At 41.5% G+C, this 20,713-nt stretch overlaps 1 protein-coding gene across 2 annotated transcripts in view; it reads right to left on the bottom strand.

Moving 5' to 3' along the window:
- Nucleotides 1-20,713, bottom strand: part of LOC149288678 (exocyst complex component 6-like) — an 82,614-nt gene that overhangs the window by 53,722 nt on the left and 8,179 nt on the right. For both annotated transcript variants that reach the window (XM_089491471.1, XM_089491473.1), the window contains exons 2-11: nt 14,364-14,535; nt 11,891-11,938; nt 11,713-11,803; nt 9,697-9,742; nt 5,449-5,653; nt 4,678-4,836; nt 4,203-4,271; nt 1,043-1,126; nt 893-939; nt 322-442 (exon numbers count right to left, since the gene is read on the bottom strand). In XM_089491471.1, coding sequence (XP_089347597.1) covers nt 322-442; nt 893-939; nt 1,043-1,126; nt 4,203-4,271; nt 4,678-4,836; nt 5,449-5,653; nt 9,697-9,742; nt 11,713-11,803; nt 11,891-11,938; nt 14,364-14,535 — 1,042 coding nt within the window. The remainder of the gene's footprint in view (nt 1-321; nt 443-892; nt 940-1,042; nt 1,127-4,202; nt 4,272-4,677; nt 4,837-5,448; nt 5,654-9,696; nt 9,743-11,712; nt 11,804-11,890; nt 11,939-14,363; nt 14,536-20,713) is intronic.

Raw genomic sequence — 20,713 nt, 5'->3', positions numbered from 1 at the left:
ACAGATTGCAATAATAACAGCAGATTAACTCTGCATATTCTAAAATGCTGAACTAAAAGCAAGTTTTGAGGGCTCAGTCAGTTGTAAATCAGAGAAGGATTATGCAAATAGCCCATGGCTGTGCTTTCACAGCCTGAATCTTCTGGGAAGAAACAATAGCATAGCAGGTCTTCTTCTAAGTCTGAACAACATCTAATTACAAAAAAAGGGCACAATGATGGAAGAGTGATTTCTCACTTTGACATTATCCCACCTTTAAACACACAGCGGCCTCTTTCTTTTCTCCCGGTGGCGAAGGCCAAGGGAATCCATCACACTTACCGAATACGTTCGAAGAACCGCTATGATCTTTGACTGCGCCATGTTCCAGAGCTCGGCGGTGTACGCCGCGGTCACCAAACCTTCCGTTACGTGTAAAATGTGATCTTCCACCACGAAGAATCTGAATCGAAATGGGGAAGCGGTTTACGTTTTGTCGAAATGGACACTGCTTAAATTACGTTTAATCGGGTTTAAGGCTAACTGTCTGTAAAGATCAACAACCTGTAGCTGTTTCCATAAACGTCAAAATAAAGAGATAAATAAATCAAATTTTGGGGGGGTTTGTACAAAAATATGGAAATAGATAGCCTAATACCCCACTAGCTTGAAGGCCAGGGTCAAGATTCCATCAGAAGTTCTTATTATGGGCTGACATAGATTTTGGACAATTTGGCCCCATGTAGGCAGCCTATTTACAATGAAGACTCAACCCAAAATCAGTCCTTGTTCTTGTCTTAGATCCAAGAAAGCTTTACGTCTATCTCATGCATGTTTAAATTCCCTCGCTGTATTAACCTCGACCACTTTAGAATCAACCGTGGAAATACTCTTAAAATCAACTACTACTTACCCTACGATTTGGCTGAAATATTTCCTATAGCCTTCCACTGTTTCGTGCTTTTTTTGGGAAGAGGAGAAAAAGGAAACAAAATGGTGCAAGAATTAAGATGAGTCGATGGCGATGATGGAAAACAAGAACTGTTTAACGAAGAGGTTTCACCATGTTTGACTGGGGCTGCAGTACTAATCTGGCTTGCTTCCTTCTTTGTTTTCTGTAGTAGTTTTCAAATACTTCTTTATCGCCCTAAAATTGGACCATAAAAAGCCGTTAACACTCCGCAGATGCTTAATGAATGCTTGAGGAATTCAGATAAATATGTTCTTTCCTTTATCTTAAAACATGAATTCAATACTAAATATCTCTAGATTAAACCAGATGTTCTAACTTTATACTTTATGAACAAAACAATAACAAGTTGCGCCGACTCTAAATGGCTTTACGCAATGAACTTAAAAATGTGACCCACTTTTCTCTAAAAAGTCTACTTAAAGATACAGGATATTTAAGACTAAAGCGGATCTTTAAGATAAGGCCTTTTTAAGACAAAAGGTCCAGGAATATATATGCTATATCTGGTTACAAAGCAATTTTCAGTGGAGTGGGGGAGGAAAAATCTTGTTACACCTGCTCTTACGAGCACTTCCTGAGCTCTTCCGGCAGAGGCAACGATGATGGCTCAGCCATGAAATTAGACCAACTAATATCGTTATTTAAACTATATTCAAACCTAAATCGCTGAATTACTTTTTTATATAAATTTGCCAAACAACGGAGATGACTTTTGTTATTTTTTTAATATATATATATATATTTTATATATTTCTATGTGTTGTTGGCATCTTTGTAAAATGTATTATTCTCTAGCGAAAAACTCTACACGCCAATTATATTTGGAATTGTAATGAAAACAAAGTAAAAAATAACTAAAAGGTAATAATATGATAAAGAGCAAATAATAGAAGGAAACTAAACACCGAAACCGCCAGCTACTGCCATGACGGACAGTGTGATATCGTCCTTGGGACTTAATGCTCGAAAAAAAAAAAATCCCTGTGCCCTTTGTCAAAAACTTAAGTGACATCCTGGTGCTCTCATTAAGACGAAGCATTCACAAGGAACCATCTGTCTGTTTGAAACCGCAGCACCATCAGCGTCTCATCTACCTACTGAATGCAACGTCATTTGTATGCAAGCAGAATAAAGCAGCTTAGCATTTTAATTTTTGGGGGCATGAGGTTATCGGTGGGTCACAGTTACTTAGCATTCCATGACTTGATACCAAGAACCCCTCCTCCGCTACCAAGAATACAAAAAAAAAAAAAAAAAAGGCCAACATAAGATGGGAATCAATGCTTTGTAAAGAAAAAAAAAGAACACTATTTAGAAGTTCCAGAGCATCATAGATGGGCGAAAAAGTCCAAAGCGTCTTCTCGGTGGGGGTAAGAAGTGACGGGGGGGAGGGGATCTGACTAATAAGATCAGTAATTTAGCTAAATTTCAGGAAAAAATAACAGAATGGAATTTCTGTGTTAGTGCCAAAGAACACCAATTAATTTACTAATTAAAGCTCTCACTCTGTAACTTCACTTATGGAAAGGTTAAGTAACGTAGTGAAGAAGTCCCATTGTAATTTGCTTAAAGAATTAGCATAAAAGCCTGAAGATAAAGGAATACATGGAGTTATAGAATGCATTAATAAGAACTCTATAGCTATTATAATATTATTATTAATAATAATAATAAAGTTAAGGCTTTGACTGTCATTTTCTTATCGCATCATATTGCAGAAAGAGACATATTCACGGTGTTAATGTAAGTCACCCTGAAACAAAGTTGCCCCGCGCCTCCTGTCTTATTGACCCTTGGGATCTTCTCAATCTTGCTAGGAACCCATTGGCACGTCTCCTCCAGATGTGGGTGTCCATCAAGGTACATTCCAACCATCATATGCCCTTGAATGAATATGATGGCTGGGTGTCACCTTATATTTTACTTTCAAAGGAATTCATCTGACTCCGCTCCATACATCTGTTGTTCTTCCCTACTCTCCAGCACCTTGTCTCGTAGCACACGGGTTCGGCCAAACGCAGCTTCCGCTCAGCAGTGCTTATTAAGGAACAAAGTACTTTAATATTCATCCCTGGTGAGACCGTTTGGCGCAGTAGACCGTCAAGTCTGTTCCAGACGGCTTAAAACCTCGGCCAGGCAAGTTTCCCACATCCGTCTATTAGACAGATGCTTTCGTTGAGCAAAGTTAAGAGGAAAGTTCCTCTAAAATCAAATATCATAATCTTTATTCTATATTAAAAATATTTATTTCTTTTCCGTCTTCTGAATATCTATCAGCCCCCTCTGCTTCTCATCTACTGCATCGCTTACTGAGACTAGCTGAACACAGACAGATATCATGACATGACTTTTCACCTTATTATCCGCCATCCACCCAAGCCATCAGCTTCTCACCCTTCACACTATCACTAAATTATAGGCGAGATCCTTGAATTACTATAGTTTCAACCCATAGAAAAGACTCACTAGTGACAATTACTCACTTAATTTAGAGTTTTTATACAGTGCCTCATCATTCAATCTCTCTTGGACCCTTTTCCTATCTTGGACCTGCGTCTTCATGATTATGAAGTATCTGTGGCTTGGGTTCCACCAGCCCACTCTAAAGCCACCCTTCATAGAAGGTTAGTATCATAAAGATGTTTTCCATAGTTTTTTGTACTTTCTGTTCTCTTAGGGAGAAAAAACAGCCGAGAGATTTATGCTTTGTGCATCTTGGTGGAAATGGCTTGATTTGTACGTCTCGGCTTCCTCCTGCATAATGTTCTCCTTCTTCAGCCACCGTACAGTATATCAAACCAGTCAAACTTTGCTAGCGTTGCATTCGAAATTCCCCTTATTCCTCCCAAACTCGGACTTCTTCATCATTATGACACCGCTATAAAATTTTTATTACAAGAAAAACAGGTCTTAGAAGATTTACAACTCTTATGAAGGTACGGGACTAATCAGGAGAATCAGCACTGCGAGACTTGCGGAGACGGTTGAGAGAAAAAAACAGCAATTTTGGGGCGGTTAATGGACAATAAAAACCAGCCTAAAGGTCAGTTACGTTATTGCCGCGGTAAAGGACGAATACGTAATACTTACTTATATTATTTTGTTCGGACCTGAATGCGGTGATGGACACATGGAGTTTTTTTTTTTTTTTAAAGAGATATATTTTCCAAAATAAAAGTGTAGAGGACAGGTGCATAGCGTACTGTAGCGCAGCATCTGCCATGTCGGTAGGGTTTGGAAACATACTCACCAGGACAGAATAAATATGAAGACATCTGTATACGGGGGAGAAATCCACCAGATCCTGAACGCTAAGGACCTGGAAAGAGAAAACAAACAGAAACATGGTTATGTTTCATATATATATATATATATATATATATATATATATATATATATATATATATACACATATATATACATATATACATACATATACATTACATCTATATATATTATATATATATATATATATATATAAATAAAGATCAATGCAAGAAGAAGTAAGGTCATTATCTGCATTGGTTCACCTTACCCCCCATACCCAATATGCCGAAAACATCCCTTTCCTCAAACAGTTAACATAACGATGGGGCGATTTAATGTAAGGATCAGAGACAAATATTTTCTACGGGAAAATTCACTGTTTTTGGTAAAGATTACAATAATACTAGATAAATGACAAATGAAGCGTCCTGAGACATCTTCAAGGGTTTTTTTTTTACCTCTTCCTCTGCGTCTTCATCTTCAGGCGTCTGACATTTTGATTTGAATCGGTTTTCCGCTTCGGATACATGGCCGTTGATGATGATGTACGTGTTTTTGTTGTAATTGTCATTGGTTTGTTTTTGCAGCGCAATGTGAAAGATTTTCTGCTGCTGTGCCTACGTTTTATAAAGAAAGATACAGAATTATAATATTATTACGACATGGAAAGACAGGCCCAATGATTGAAGGACGCCATTTTGGAAACGCAATAACCACACACACACCTCCAAACTTCTCCACGAGTTCCGTATAGAAACCATGTGGCGAGCATTATAAAAAAACCTCTACCAAGAACACCAATGTTACATTTATATTCTATCTTATGGTAATAATAATAATCATAATAACACATAGCAAAATGTGGCAAAAGCAGTTTAATTAACATTTTCCATACTGAGCTTTTGTGACACTTCCTGTCAGAACTGATTTGAGCTCCCGAAACAAGAAGTCAAGATGGCCGCCCAAGAACTGAGGAAAGTTTGTGTGTTTACAGTAGAAAAAGAAATGGCCGAATGGTTCTTGTCTGCAGTCAAATTCCATATATATTATATATATATATATACACACACACATATACATATATATAGCTTATTGAACGCCATAGGTGAGGTATATAGAACTGTAAAAGTATTGGGAAAATGCCGCTTTAAAATATTTGAATAAACTTTATTGATAAGCGTGAATGTTCAGCACTTTTATTATAGTAAGAAGGTCTATTGGGCACCTACCTGCTTCATAGCCGTCTCGCCTATCTTATCTGAATGCTTCCGGATACTTTCCAAGAAGTCTTTGAGACCCGACATGGAGATTTCTTTGATCTCCTCTCGCAACTTGGGCAGATTTTCACCCATGATCTGGCAAAAACGATATTGGGAAACTTTGGGGAGATAAATGTTCTCCAGCTGGTCCATCGTCTTCAGAGCAGAGTAATATCTGTAGAGAAAGATGCAGAGCGTTAGAAAGGACGTTAGAAAGGATTTTTACTTTACTGGGAGGTTGTTGATACATGGAACTGCCTCCCGGCAGAAGCAACAGCGGGGCAACTTAAATAGGCATATGGCTCCGGAATCTAAGACGAGATCAAAGGACTAATTAAGATCTGCGTGTTTACAGGACACTACATAGGCCGTTACAGAATTAATATTTCCCCCAGATATTTTTACCCCCCCACCACCACCACTCCATACCAAAAGCGCTACCCGCCTGGTGTACCAGGAACCCTCGGGCCGCCCTGCGCACTCCTAAATAACAATCCTAAACGCAACGGGCCGCGCACCCTCCTTGCCCTCAAACGGGGAATTTTAAATCCTGTCTCTGGTTAACGGGATAAAAGCAGCACGAAGAGAGAAAAAAATAACATGGTCACTGAGCGCGTAAAACGCGTGGGTTTTGTGTAAAAAGAGCAAAAATTAAACCTTCTTAGAAAAAAGGTTTTATTTCAGAATTATTCTTTTTTATCCAAATTCCCGCTTCACGCGCCGTGACCTCTCGGGAGATAATTCTATAACGGCATTAAAAAAAAGAAATCGCATAAATGCCTTTTTTTTTTTTTTTTTTATTCAAATTCTACAAATCAGCTTATCGGAACACCGTTGGTTCATCTGGAAGGTTTTTGAATGCTGTTACTGAAAGCGGAATTAGCATAATCCAATTTAAAGCCGGTCCCCGGCCCCTCGTTAATTATATATATTCTGCCCTTTCAACATCCGCTCCGGTGGGAGCTTGGGGACGTTCCTTGGTTTGTAGGTCACTTGCAGGGCAGGATTTACCCAGCGAACGTGGGTATTCGATATTAAATAACTGACCATACATCATTGTGTGAAATATACGGCAATAGTGTAAATATACCCGCCGCAGAACGCATTAAGCCGTGCCCTGTCTTATTTAAGCGGGCCACGCTTAGGGTTGGGAGAGTAACTTTAATCCCCACCACCGGAATTCTGATACACCGATAAACTGAATGTATGCTTTTCTCTCTCTGTTGTGTGAGTTTCTCACTCTCTCTTTTCGTATTCTCTCTCTCTCTGTATTTAGACTGCTGAGATAGTGTTATGTCTCAGAGACCCGGGGAGAGAAGGGAAACGTCCCGAGGCCGATCATCACGTGCCATGGATAGCGTGGTCTTCCGCTCTACGAGCAGCGGATGGAGGTCGGTGCCAAACGAGACCCACACTTCTCGCAAAAACTGACGAGTCCTGCTTTCCCGGGAGTAGAAACGTAAGCACATGGAATGGTCTGGACGTGCCTAACTGTGTCTCACGTGTTCTACGTGTAAGTAAAATAACACACACACACACCAACAGCCACACGGCTATTCCTAAAAAGCCATTTATGAGTCCTCTGGTAGATCATCCAGTACTGTGTATTTTGTTAATGGAAGTTAAAGCTCTAATCTCTACACACACACTGCAGTTACAAAATTTGGGGGGTATAAGGCATATCTGGGGGCAGAATGGCATTTACTGGGTATAAGGCATATCTGGGGGGGGTGGCATATAGGGGTATAAGGCATATCTGGGGGCAGAATGGTATATAGGGGGTATAAGGCATATTCGGGGGCAGAATGGCATATAGGGGGTATAATGCATATCTGGGGGCAGAATGGCAGGCCTGGGGGAGATGTGCATAACTGGGGGTGGGGAGGTTGGCAAATAAAAGGAAATAAAAAGAAAATAATGCATTTTTCGCAATCATAGCTTTTATTTAATATGAAAAAATTGTTTACATCTGAATTAATAGTTACTAATAAAACTTTTTTCCTATAGGGTAGTCTTATATTCAGGCTTTTTCTTTTTTTCCTAAATTAATATTCACATTTTGGGGGGGTTGTTTTATAATCGAGCAAATATAGTAAATCCCATTGTACATCTCTGTGGAAAATGGTGGCGCTATATCAAGGGTGTTAGATGAGTGGATCAGCCTCCCAGCAGAAGTGGCAGAGGCTAATAGAGTGAGAGGAATTAAACATGCATGGGATAGACATACGGCTCCTGAATCTAAGATGAGACCAACGACTGATTAAGGTTTGAGTCTTTACAGCAGGAGAAACGGGCAGAGTAGACGGGGGCCGAATGGGGCCGATCTGCCACGGGGTCAGTCGTCACGCTGCTTAAGGCGGTAAATTAATTTGTAACGCGGGATGATAGATGAAGGAGATACTAATGAGCTCGGAAGAGACGGTTATTCTCCACTTCCAGCTGTGCTCCCCACGGACCCGACTTATTACTCTTCCCTGCGTTATTTGAGATTATGTGAAATATTAAGGAATAATATTTTATCTTCTATGATTATATTTTTATGACATTTCACGCTGTTTAGATAAAAAAAAAAGCTTTTTTTTTAAACTCTTCATTAAGTATTTGAAAAATGGCCCCATTTACCAGCAACATCTGCCAGACTGATTAACAGATACAGCACAAAATCTTTACTTCAAAACTGGAACTTCTGCTAAAGTTATACTCCAAGCATCAGAAACGTGTTTTCAGAATATTGTATTCTCTTCTTTATAAACCAGCGGTAATTTGTGGCCCATAATATAACGCGTTCACACGGCTGCATATCAGGGAAAGTCACCCAAAGTATCACATTACTGTATACAGCGCTGGGGGTTATATTACTGTATACAGCGTTGGGGTTATATTACTGTATACAGCGCTGGGGGTTATATTACTGTATACAGCGCTGGGGGATATATTACTGTATACAGCACTGGGGGTTATATCACTGTATACAGCGCTGGGGGTTATATTACTGTATACAGCGCTGGGGGTTATATTACTGTATACATTGCTGGGGGGTTATATTACTGTATACAGCGCTGGGGGGATATATTACTGTATACAGCACTGGGGGTTATATTACTGTATACAGCGCTGGGGGTTATATTACTGTATACATTGCTGGGGGGTTATATTACTGTATACAGCGCTGGGGGGATATATTACTGTATACAGCACTGGGGGTTATATTACTGTATACAGCACTGGGGGTTATATTACTGTATACAGTGCTGGGGTATATTACTGTATACAGCGCTGGGGGTTATATTACTGTATACAGCGCTGGGGGTTATATTACTGTATACAGTGCTGGGGGTTATATTACTGTATACAGCGCTGGGGGGTTATATTACTGTATACAGCGCTGGGGGGTTATATTACTGTATAAAGCGCTGGGGGTTATATTACTGTATACAGCGCTGGGGGGTTATATTACTGTATACAGCGCTGGGGGGTTATATTACTGTATAAAGCGCTGGGGGGTTATATTACTGTATAAAGCGCTGGGGGTTATTACTGTATACAGCGCTGGGCGGGTTATATTACTGTATACAGCGCTGGGAGGTTATATTACTGTATACAGCGCTGGGAGGTTATATTACTGTATACAGCACTGGGGGTTATATTACTGTATACATCGCTGGGGGGTTATATTACTGTATACATCACTGGGGGTTATATTACTGTATACAGCGCTGGGGGGTTATATTACTGTATACAGCACTGGGGGGTTATATTACTGTATACAGCTCTGGGGGGGTTATATTACTGTATACAGCGCTGGGGGGTTATATTACTGTATATAGCTCTGGGGGGGGTTATATTACTGCGCTGGGGGGTTATGCTCAAGGAAGAACATATTTTTTTTCCTTAATCACTTCTGCGCATGGAACTTATCTGCATCCTATTTTATTATTTAGATACCTAACCCCTCTGGTGGTGCTTCTTATACCTTAAGATTGCTTTCTTACAGGAAGGGCTGAGCTGGCCCTGTATAATGTATAATTAAATCAGTGAGACGACTTTCAAAGGAATCTCCCACATTATTCTACTTCCTGCGCTCCGTTTTCAAGGCTATAAATTAATGCTTATTTTATATATTTTTTTAATATACGTCTTCCTTTGGAAAACCTGCTAAAAAGTGAACTAAAAGATGTTTATTACTAATATTTAATTTATCACAAAGAATAGACTCACCGTTTGCCGCTCATCTGCTCCTTTAGTTTGCTGTACATTTCCAGTGCTAAAAAAATTTGAATCAAAAAAAGACATTTGCATCAAATTAGTGTAAACAGAAAAGACCGAGCTCCAGAAACGGTTTTTAATGGAAATATAAGAAAAGGACTGTTACTACTAAACATACTACTCTCACTAGGAGGCCAGCTCAATATTATTTTCCTGTTATTTCACATGAAGAAGGGACTTCTGAGGTCTTGAACTCTTGTGTGGTTTCACAGCTGATCCTGAAAATATGTCAATCACCAAAACTAACTGCGATCTCTGTCTGCATTGAAAGAGACAGTTATGTAATAAACACCGGGGTCTCGGGGAACAAGGAGTGGGCTTTTTTCCCTTTTTAATTTGGAGGAGACCTTGAGGGTTAACATGACAAGTCAAGATTGGATGGGGAACTGGGCCCTAAGTTGATACGGCTTTCAAGTACGTTTCTGTGCCCCAGGAGCAGGAATGGGGTCTATGTCTGCCGGCAACATGGCTGCTCCCGGTGGCCACCAAGGCTCTGATATAATATAAATACTGAGCTGGCAGCTTATTAATTTAAAAAGGTTGAAAGCCCCACATAGCGGCCCCCTTGTGGCCAAACAAAAGGGCCCCTGCTAGTCCATTCCTGGTTTAGACATGGTCACCTCAGGTAGTTGACGGCACTCGGCCCCTGGCCACGCAAACTGCCATTTCTCACTACAAAGGGCCTGTCAGTCATCGCTTTGTGTTTAATGAATACGTTCCCCTCCATGGCCTCAGGAGCACAAAGCAAGCCGGGGGTAGAGAGCTAATCGAGAGAACAGCCATCAACCACGTCCCCCATTATATACATACTGCATATATAAATATATATAAATAAATAAATATATATACATAGAATAACCATAAGGGTCTTCATAAGTGTATTTTAAGAGGCTCTGTGCGAGTGAATGAATGAATGAAGGAAGGAGAATTATTACATAAAGCCCTTTTGCACTGGAAAAAAATCACTTATTTAAAAGGTTATATTACATTTATTTTATTTAATTATGTATCTAAATATATTCTACATTTGCATTTTTGTTCAGATTTAGATTTTCTAGCTCTGACATCACCAAAGGGAATGCAGGTCATTCAAAGTTTCATCCATTTCCCATATTTCATTGTTGAAGAGCTTGATCTGAACAGGAAGTTCCTGTTAGTTCCTGTGTGAAGTCGGTGCTTAATACAGCAGCAAGATGGCCGTTCTCAAAGTACAACATCGGGTGTGGGCTATAATTGGGGATTATATATATATATATATATATATATATATATATATATATATATATGCGTTTTTCCTCTCCTGTGCTGCTAAGCGCCATAAAATGACGCGGTCCATCAGTAATGCGTCCCCCAACAACACAAACTGATCCAATTAGTTCCGCCCTGTTCTGTTACATAGTTCATAAGGTTGAAAAAAGACCTAAGTCCATCAAGTTCAACCCTTCTACCCAACCTTCCTATTCTTGATCCAAAAGAAGGCAAAAACACCCTAATTAAGCTACTTTGAATTCTGCCATCAGGGGAAAAAAATTCCTTCTTGACTCCAAGAGGCAATCGGATTTCTCCTTGAATCAATTCTTAGTTAGAGGGTACATCATGAATTAAGGGGGTTAAAATTATTATAAAGCATTGTATTGTAGCCCTATACTTTATAGCCTTTTAATATCCCTTACATTTTCTTAATAAGGGTTTAGCCTAAAATTGGAACAATACTGTACTTTTTATACGCTGAAGAACATCTTTTATAAAAAGAATTAAAAGTGAACGTCACTGCCCCCCTTCGTGTATAGTTAATAATTGATATATTATAGATAATTATTAATTCATATTCACATATTAATACTAAAAATTCCTCTACGTCCAGTCTGTACCCTAGCTGTCACCATAATAAAATGAATTTGAAACAGCGCCACCCTGCTGGTCAGTGAGCCTTTTAACGCTCGATCATTCATGGCTTTAAAAGCTCACCTGGAAGGCACAGTTGCAGCTTATCAATCACCGTCGCAATGTTTCTTTGCTGAATTCTACACTTGATACTTTCTTCGGTTTTAGCGATCACCTAGAAGAGAAGAAAATATATTTTTTTAAGGCATTTTTGAGAAACGTTGACAACGTCGCCCTCTTAAAAAAAAGTTTGTTTCCTCACCTCCTTCCCGGCTTCCTGGAGTCTTCGGTTGGTATCGGTAACCTGCACCTAAAAAGGAGGCATTTTTTTGGGTTACTTTGTTGGAGAAATAGGCTTTTTTTTCCCCTTTCCCTGATGTGGCTGCTCACCCTTGTAATCAGATCATGACTCGTGAGAAGGTAACAACAAAGAAATGCAAATTCCAATTAACTCTACAGATTGAACTTGAACTTTTCACCACAAAAGGGGGGCTTCTGCTAAGTCTAATTACTTCTGACAGCCCGTACTGACAGATTCCGTGGCAAACTTCTCAAATTTACTTGGGATTTTTGAACTTTCCTTGTTCCTGCGGGTCTGTCAAACAATCCAAATCGCTGACCCAATTGGCCACTGGTCCCTTCTTGATAACCTCAATGAGCTCTGTCCTCGGCTCTTTGTCTGCCCGAGACGGCGATGGCATTTTCTTGTAATTAAACATTCATACTTTGCTGAACGCAAACACTGGGTGGCTGATTCACATCAAACGCGGAAACGGCCGCGGCGTCACAATATTTCCAGGCCGCAGGTGCAGAGCGGCCGCGACCTTCGCATTTTCCCACATATCAAGTGGCTCATTAGGTCACCGTAATAAGGAAGCGCATTCTGTCGTATTAAAAAATCTCATTAATTCCCAAACAAAGACGGTCAGTGACCTCATTGATGCCGCGCTTTGTCTCGTTATCTGAATATCATTTATATAATGTGTCTCTAATCGCAGGTTCCGAGGCGCTATGCGTGTCGGAGGCGTGTAAACAGAGCTAAATGAGATGGTGCGGCGGTGTGACCTTTGCGTAAACCGCGGACGCATCTGTGAAGGCCAAATAATGTTCCTGGTGGTGACCACGTTTATGACCAACGCCAAGCACGTAACAGGTGCCTTTGGAAGCGTTCTTTCCATCGAGAAGGTTCCAAGAGCAATTTGGCAGCAACTTTTGGACCCAAAAAAATTGTATTTGGTTTACGTAAGATAGAGGAAATAAAGGTCTCGGCACCTGCGTTCTAAAAGAGCTTCTCGTGAGAACGTTACAGATTGTCCCACTGTGGAGCTCCGAGCGGCTCCATACGTTCTCTTTATTGGGGGGAACTTCTATCTCTGCGAAAAACTCTACATGGAACAAATGTAGCGGAAGACCCCGTACGTCTTAATGAGAGAGAGAGGATATTTTGAATATAAGTTTCTGTGTGGTCTGGAAACAAGCGGGGGCATTGACTAAGAGACGGCGGGTCCGAACAAACGCAGCGATACAATTAGGTCTATTCACTAAACTTGGACGTCCCAACGTTTACACGTGATTGATCATGCTTATAGAAAGGTTCCACAATTACCGGCTTAGACCTCAATCTAGGCTGGAGTTTTTTTAAAAAGACCCTCTTAATGACATAGGTAAAGGCGTCCGATGAATACGTGCAGCCGCACGCTACATGCTCTTCCACTTTGGCTGCGTGAGGGTCCGTGAACCGAACTAAAGTAAGGAGTTTGCTGCACGAGTGGCGGTGAAGATCTGGGGCAGGCACCTGCGGCCATCAGCCCACCAGGCATCTGCTGCCCACCAGGCATCTGCTCATGGCTCGCTGTCAAGTTCAGACGATCCCAGACTCTGCTTGAGGTCTACATAGAGGGCTGCTCATCTTCTCACTACATCTAAAGCACATTAAGCAGCGAATATCCTAGTTGGTATTTTCAGCCATTTGATGTAAGAAGAAAAGCTCGGATCGTTAACGAACCTTAATGGCTGTCCACATTATAAATATTCTGCCGAAGGGGGTTAATAAGGATTCATTTAATTCCCGAGTCTCTGCGGCTGCACTCCTCCGTGGTCTGACTGTGGCATCGAAATCTTCACATGTGCATTGGGGTCCAAACGGACCCTCCGCCGGCTGCATTTGCCGAGCCAACGCTGGTAAACGTGAAAGAGAAATGGTTGGGGAGTAGGAGGCGGGGCAAATGCGTATCAGAGGATTCTCCTGAACCCCCCACGCAATTCCAAGTGGTTCTGTCCCATTAAGCTGCAGTCTCCAGTTTCCATTTAAAACTTGGAGCAGCTCTGTGATTGGTGAATCAACTGAGTGGCCGCGGCCAGTAGAGGGCAATCACCATACGATCCATTCTCGGTTTATTATACCCTATTTAGGGGGGGGGGGCGATTTATATTACACTGGCGGGGTAACTACTGGTTTCATTAATTCGCTTCCCCGTCCTCTACTGTATTTAATAACGCGTTTGAACGGATTTCTCCCAACACGCAAACTTAAATTCAGCTGGCGTGATTTATATGTCCGTTACGTTACACCCCAAAATGTTAAAGGTTAAATGTCTACGTTTAGAGGGGGGCGAAATACCGAGACCCTGTTGGTGGTCTTCGGCTCCTTTACCCCAAACCCAGACAGACAAGAAAAGATGCGAGGGGAGGGAAAGAGCCGGGACCCAGACCGAAAAGAGTCCTGCGAGCCGTACCTTCAGCTTCTCCGCGTCGGCCCTCACTTTCAGGAGCTCGTTAATCGCGTCCACGAAGCCTTGGTGGTGAAAGTTACACATTTTCTCGATTTCTCGGTCGTGATTTCGGATGCGGGTGTCCAGCTTTTCCATGAACCTTTGGTGAGCGTTTGGCTGGTCATCGTACACCGAGCTGCGGAAGCACAAGAAGCGCCGGGCGCCCATTTAGTTTTCACATCGAATTATTAGAGGAACTCTCATTTCTGCAGATTTTTTTTAATAAACACTCGTTTGCCCATCGGCCACCAGTTCAGGCTCCAGCAGAGTCCACAGCGGAGGCTACACATACAACTGGCTAATATGCCGCCTGGGGCAAAAACGACAACGTTTTAGAAAAGAAAAACATAACCACCAGAATATTTTAGAAAACTAATTTTTAATCTGATATTAGTAAAAATACAATGTTTCGTGGGAGTTTCCCAACAATACACCAACTAGATTGTAAGCTCACAAGAGCAGGACCCTCTTTTCCTTTTCTGCCAGTTTGCTATTGTGCGTGATTTTAAATTATTTCACGGAATCTGCTGGCGATACATAAATACATTATTATCCTCTAGAGTGTAAGCTCTTTTGAGCAGGTCCCCCCTCACCTGTTTCTGTTACGTTATACACCACTCGTTATATCCATTGTGCAGCGCTACGGAATACGAAGGCGCTATACAAAACAATAAATAATAATAATGTAATGAAGGAATGACTATAGTGCCCCCTGCAGGGTGTAACAGAAATTATTTATTATCTATTTATGAACAAAATTACACCTTTTATATTTACTTATGTCGCACTTCAGGTATTAAAGTTAATTTTGTCTTTTTTTATACATGAGAGGTGCCACCTTTCGTGGAATGATTGTGTCTCTTTTTTTCAACGGTCTAGCACATTCTGGGGGGGAAAAACATCATTGGTGCTTGAGAAACTTCAGTATAGTCTACCAAACATAAATTCCATCTAGGGCATCAAAGCTAAAATAATGTGATAACAAAATAATCTGGTTCATTTATAATAATAATAATAATAATAATAATAATATAATTAAGTAAATATTAGCCAGTAATATCACTATATTCAGTTGGCACAATCCATATTAAAGGGGCACTCCAGCCACCATACGCACTTTAACACATATGAAAGCTTTGTGGACCCTTTTAATTTTTGTTTTGTCCCTTTTGCAAATGTACGGGGCAGGATTCTTTCCCCACTCTCCAGCTAGATCTGTACAGGAGATGTGTTTGGCTGAACACATCCCCCTACACTCAACGCCCGTCGCCTCCATCGCTGGCTCTGGGAACGCGGGAAGGATGGCTATGTTTCAGACCCCTGTGGCACATACACAGAAAGCGCTCCCACTGATTTCAAAGCGGCCGATCAGTGGCGAGAATGGTTGGACCACAGAAGAGGAGGGCAGCTGTAGCAGCATCTTCTGTCTTTTTCTTTTTGGAAGAATACATATGAAAGTATTCATATTAGGGTTAGAGCACTTTAATGTACATTCTTCTATAGGGAGAGCGTCAGGAACATTAAACTGTCTCTTTAACCCCAGCTGATGCTTTGCAATCATTCTGAGCAGGGCCCTCCTCACCTGTTGTCTCTGTAAGTCAAATTGTTATGTTACACACTACTTGTTGTGTCCTGTCCACCCATTGTACAGCGCTACGGAATTTGACAGCGCTATATAAAACAATAAATAATAATAATAATAATTCATCTGATCCACTCCTGCATTTAAAGGTAAAGGCATACTGTGAGCGCCATCTTGTGGTCACATCACAAACTGCATGATTTGGATCTGCTGAATTCGGGTGAATATCCAGATCTTCTTAAGGCTCATCTATAAATGTATCTTCTATCAAATAGTTACACCATTCAAAAAACATACATAGACAAGAAATTATTTCTAGCTTTCTGCCCTCTGACGTGCCGGGCCTCTCATTGTGTCACCTTTTCTATGTGCTTTATATATAAATGATAAAACAGCAAGACACCTTCCACGCTGCCCAGATAATTCTGCAGCTCTTTAAAAAAGGAATGAACATCTTGTGGATGACCTCAACGCCATCAAGGAGAAAATAAAGCAGAATAGCAGTTTTTACAACAAACAGTGTCAAACATATATATGTATGAATATAGAATCATTAGAGCTGTAGAGCCAAGCTTAAGGTAACAGCATTAAGAGCAAATGCTTAGGTGAGGTCTTAGCCTACTGTACAAAGACCCCACAGTGTAGCATGGGGTTTAATCACTAAACATTGAGGTCTATTCACTAAGCATTGGGGAGAGTTTGTGGATGAGTTGTGTTTCAGCTCCTTAAATTCGCTATACATTATGAAGGTTCAACCCCCGGTGTGGGATGAGCTTGGCTGATCCAGTAAAATGTATAGTTAAATCAGTGAGATTTCGTAACCCTTTTCGTATATGCTTTATACAGGGCCAGCTCAATCTTTTGAGTGTTGGCCCTTCATAATGAATAGTGAACCACAAGTCTCCCGTAGACTCTCCTGACAACTCTCCCTTTAGTGAATAGACCTCAGAGAGCTTCCAGAGGTTTCTCATTCCAGCTTGCCATATACACAATGCATTGGGAAGGGCTGACCACAGTGAGCGTCCCCTGCAAGAAAAGCTTGGGCGGCCCTGCGTAATGTATAGTTTAATCAATGGTTTTACTAGAAAGTCTGCTTATTCACTGGACTATGCATTACCCAGGGCCAGAAAACAAATTTGTCTGCATTAGTGAATAAACCCCCATAAATCCATAATATTCCCTGCTGCATATACTTTAGTCATTTAATGTTGATGACTCTACCACCACCTAGACTACGGGAAGGATCCATCCAAAATGCTTCTTTGGCACACACACTACCCCAACAGGGTCAATTCTTGCCGGCCAGACATGACCCATGCCCCAAGCCTGCCCCCGCTCAATGTACGAAGTGCTCAGAGAGCGTTCCTAGAGGTGCGGACACTAAGTGGACGTATGTAGCCTGGACAAGTAAATAAGAAACTAAATCTACCCAAAGCAGTCCCTTTAACTTGAAGCAGCCAATCAGTGTCAGGTAAGCATTCCCATCGAAATCATCGAGGGGGCTTCTGAACAGACCCCCTGCCCGCAACGTTCCCCGAGTCAGAGCTAGGTGTGTATATCACGTATCACTGCAGAATCCCCCCCATGCAATTACAAAATGAACAGCAGCGAAATTTAAAGGGGCCGCGCAGCTTTTGTATGCATTGTTCTTTAAAAAGTTTTAAAAAAAAGGTCTTTTGTTTTAGTTTATTTACCAAAAGGTCTTATTTCCCAGAACAAACTGGTCGTAAAAAAATCAGAAATATTAATCGCGTCGATAAAAACGTACGAGAGTGTTTGCTTTCCAGCTCGCTGATAATCCTTGGGGGTTACGGCGGGCGGCCCAAATATCTCCGGCTCGCACCGTAAACAACCCGACGATAAACGGCTCATAAAGCGAGCGCGGAAGCTCGTTCCGCCAGCAGGTCACCGCAGATAGCGACCATAAAGGCCAGCGGCGCTACAATGTCTTCTATTCACGGCCGCCGCATTCTGTTTACTTAATGATCGCTCTCGCCGCGTTGGGAGCGCAATAAAACATCACAATCAGATAGGAAGGACCTTCGTTACCGGGACGGTTTAATTAAATCCGATGGATTAGATTTCCGGTGTCACGCTGGCTCGTTGCGTCTTAATCCCCCTAGATAAAAGGTTTGTGTACCAACATTGTAGAAGCTCTGCATTTATAACGTGTCCTATTGTGGCGCAAGTTGTCGGGGGCTGCTAATCGCATCGTAAAATGATCCTGTATTATTAAAAGGATTCAAAAATGTCAAAAAGGAAAACAACATTAACCCCTTATGCACAATATGGATATGTACAGGGCACTACAGTTCAACGTGTCACTTACCCCTCTATTACTGGAAGGGCTACAATGCTTTAAAAGGACTGGCCTTCTACCACTTTGGTTGGGAAGCTGTTCCACGTATCTACCACCCTCTCAGAAAAGTAAAGCTTCCTGACATTCCATCTAAGCCTCAGACCCTCTAGTTGTAGATGATGGCCTTGTGTTCTAATATTTCTCCTCCGTTGTAATAAACTTTCCTCCTGTAGTTTGTTAACTATCAGACTATAAATATGAGGGCATCACACGTATTAATCACTCAGGCGTTTGGGCAAAAAAAAAACGAATTTGCACGATAGAAAAAGGACTAAAACTTGGTGAAAAAGCACAGAGATTATGAAATCCACAGATTTTCCTTTGAAAGCCGATTGTAAGCGGACAACGTGTGAAAATACAGAATGTGTCCACAAGGGGGCAGTCTAACACTAGAAAATATATTAGTATTATTATTTTATATTAATTGATTTATATAGCGCCATCAAATTCCGTAGCGCTGTACAATGGGTGGACAGGACATAACAAGTAGTATATCACATAATGATATGACTTACAGAGACAACAGGTGAGGAGGGCCCTGCTCAAAGGATCTTACAATTAGAGGGATTATATATATATATATATATATATATATAAAACCAGAGTTAAAAATTACTTTAATAAATTATATTTCAAGGACTTTGCAATATCAATATTAACCCTCGGACACCAAAAGGCAGAGCAATGTCAGTCTCACTGTCTATTACCCTGGGCAGCCCGCCACTAACCGGCATATAGCGACACAAACCAGACCTCAGCACCGACTCAATACACAAACTTCCGAGATCCCCACCAACTTCATAAACGATAACATTTTTAATACACAGAGGAAATTTAAACAGGCATGGGATAGGCATATGGCTTCTGTGCCAATTATATTCCCTTTAACCCTTTAAATGTATGAATAGTCTCCAAATGATTGGGAAACCGGAGATATTTTCATATAGTCCAGAAACAGACCATTTTTACTGATAGGGTAGTAGATAAGTGGAACAGCTTCCCATCAGAAGCGGTAGAGGGTAATACAGTGAGGGGATTTAAACATGCATGGGATAGACATATGGCTCCTGAATCGAAGACGAGGTTGATTAAGGTCTTAACAGCTGGGAAAAACGGGCGACTAGACGGGGGCTGGATGGGTCTCATGCTTCGGGGGACCCCTATAGCAGTCCTGTTTCTTTACAACTTATTTTTGAAATATGTATTTTTGAGACATTTCTTATGCCGTAAGTTTTAGCAAAAAAGACCTTACAGCGTCTGGTTACGGAGCGTCAGCTTCTAGTAATAAAAGCATCGGTTTGGATAATTAGGGCACAAGGCTGCGTTTTTGGGACATCCCTCCCGCAATCATAAATCAAAGCGATGGCTTTTATTTAAACCGCTTGGTTACTTAATGTTTCCGCAGATGTTGCCCCAAAAATCCAACTCCGACCCACCTCTGGTTTTCATTCTTTTTCCCCCCCCAGATTGTGGCCAGGTGTTTCCTGTGATTCAGCCGCCAGAAAACACAATTCTTAATATCTCACTACAGGGCAGACATTACCCAAAGCAGCGGGGGACACCAAATCAGCCCCCGGGTCAGCGGAAAATTAGTCACGGAAGAACAATGCTGGACTGCAACAAGACGTCAGAACGGGGGGGACGATCGTACGACCCTTCTAACGGCATCCGAAAAGCCAAAATACCCTCCCCTGCACCGGAACGCCAGCCCTCCGCCAGCCTCACAGGACGGGAGTTAACCAAACACTTCGCTCTGGCAATGAAAGAGTTAATGCTTTCACCAAAGAAAGCTTTTCACCAAGATATGGTGGCAACCAAACCTCATATGTCCCGCTGCTCAGATCACACCTCCCATGTGTCCCTCTACAAGACGGAAGAGTCCCTCTTTAGGACCCAAATCCATTTTTTCTCTTTTTTTCCTCCCCAATGCCCCTCTTTTCTAGAAGCTTAGAATGTTTGATGGGTGTAAGGGTTCCACGGCCCTAATAATGAATACAGGATCATCAAGTATGTAGTAGTTGGCCAGCAATGGTGCCAATAATATTGCCAAACAGGCATGAGGGTAAGTGTTTGACTTCATGGTGGCGCCCCCTATTGACACAATTATTATTATTATTATTTTGCCGTACAATGGATAAAAGGTGAGGAAGCGGTGATGCCCCTGGGTATCAGGTAATTTGGTGATATGAGGTCATCGGGAGGTATCGGGGGGGCATTCGCTAGTTTTCAGGAACGGGAGTAGGTTGGCTTTGCCTAATAGCCGGGTTCCCTGAAGTTTTAATGGTTGTATGGTTGGGATGCCACCAAGATCAGGCCCTTTAAACATAAAGTAAGACCCCCGACAAACATCTGGAGGGTCCCTCTGCTGCAGGC

The sequence above is a fragment of the Sceloporus occidentalis genome, unplaced genomic scaffold, assembly GCF_023333645.1.
Source record: "Sceloporus occidentalis isolate IW3139 unplaced genomic scaffold, rSceOcc1.0.p SCAF_50, whole genome shotgun sequence".
NCBI lineage: Eukaryota > Metazoa > Chordata > Lepidosauria > Squamata > Phrynosomatidae > Sceloporus > Sceloporus occidentalis.
This window is presented reverse-complemented; position numbering and strand designations above follow the sequence as displayed.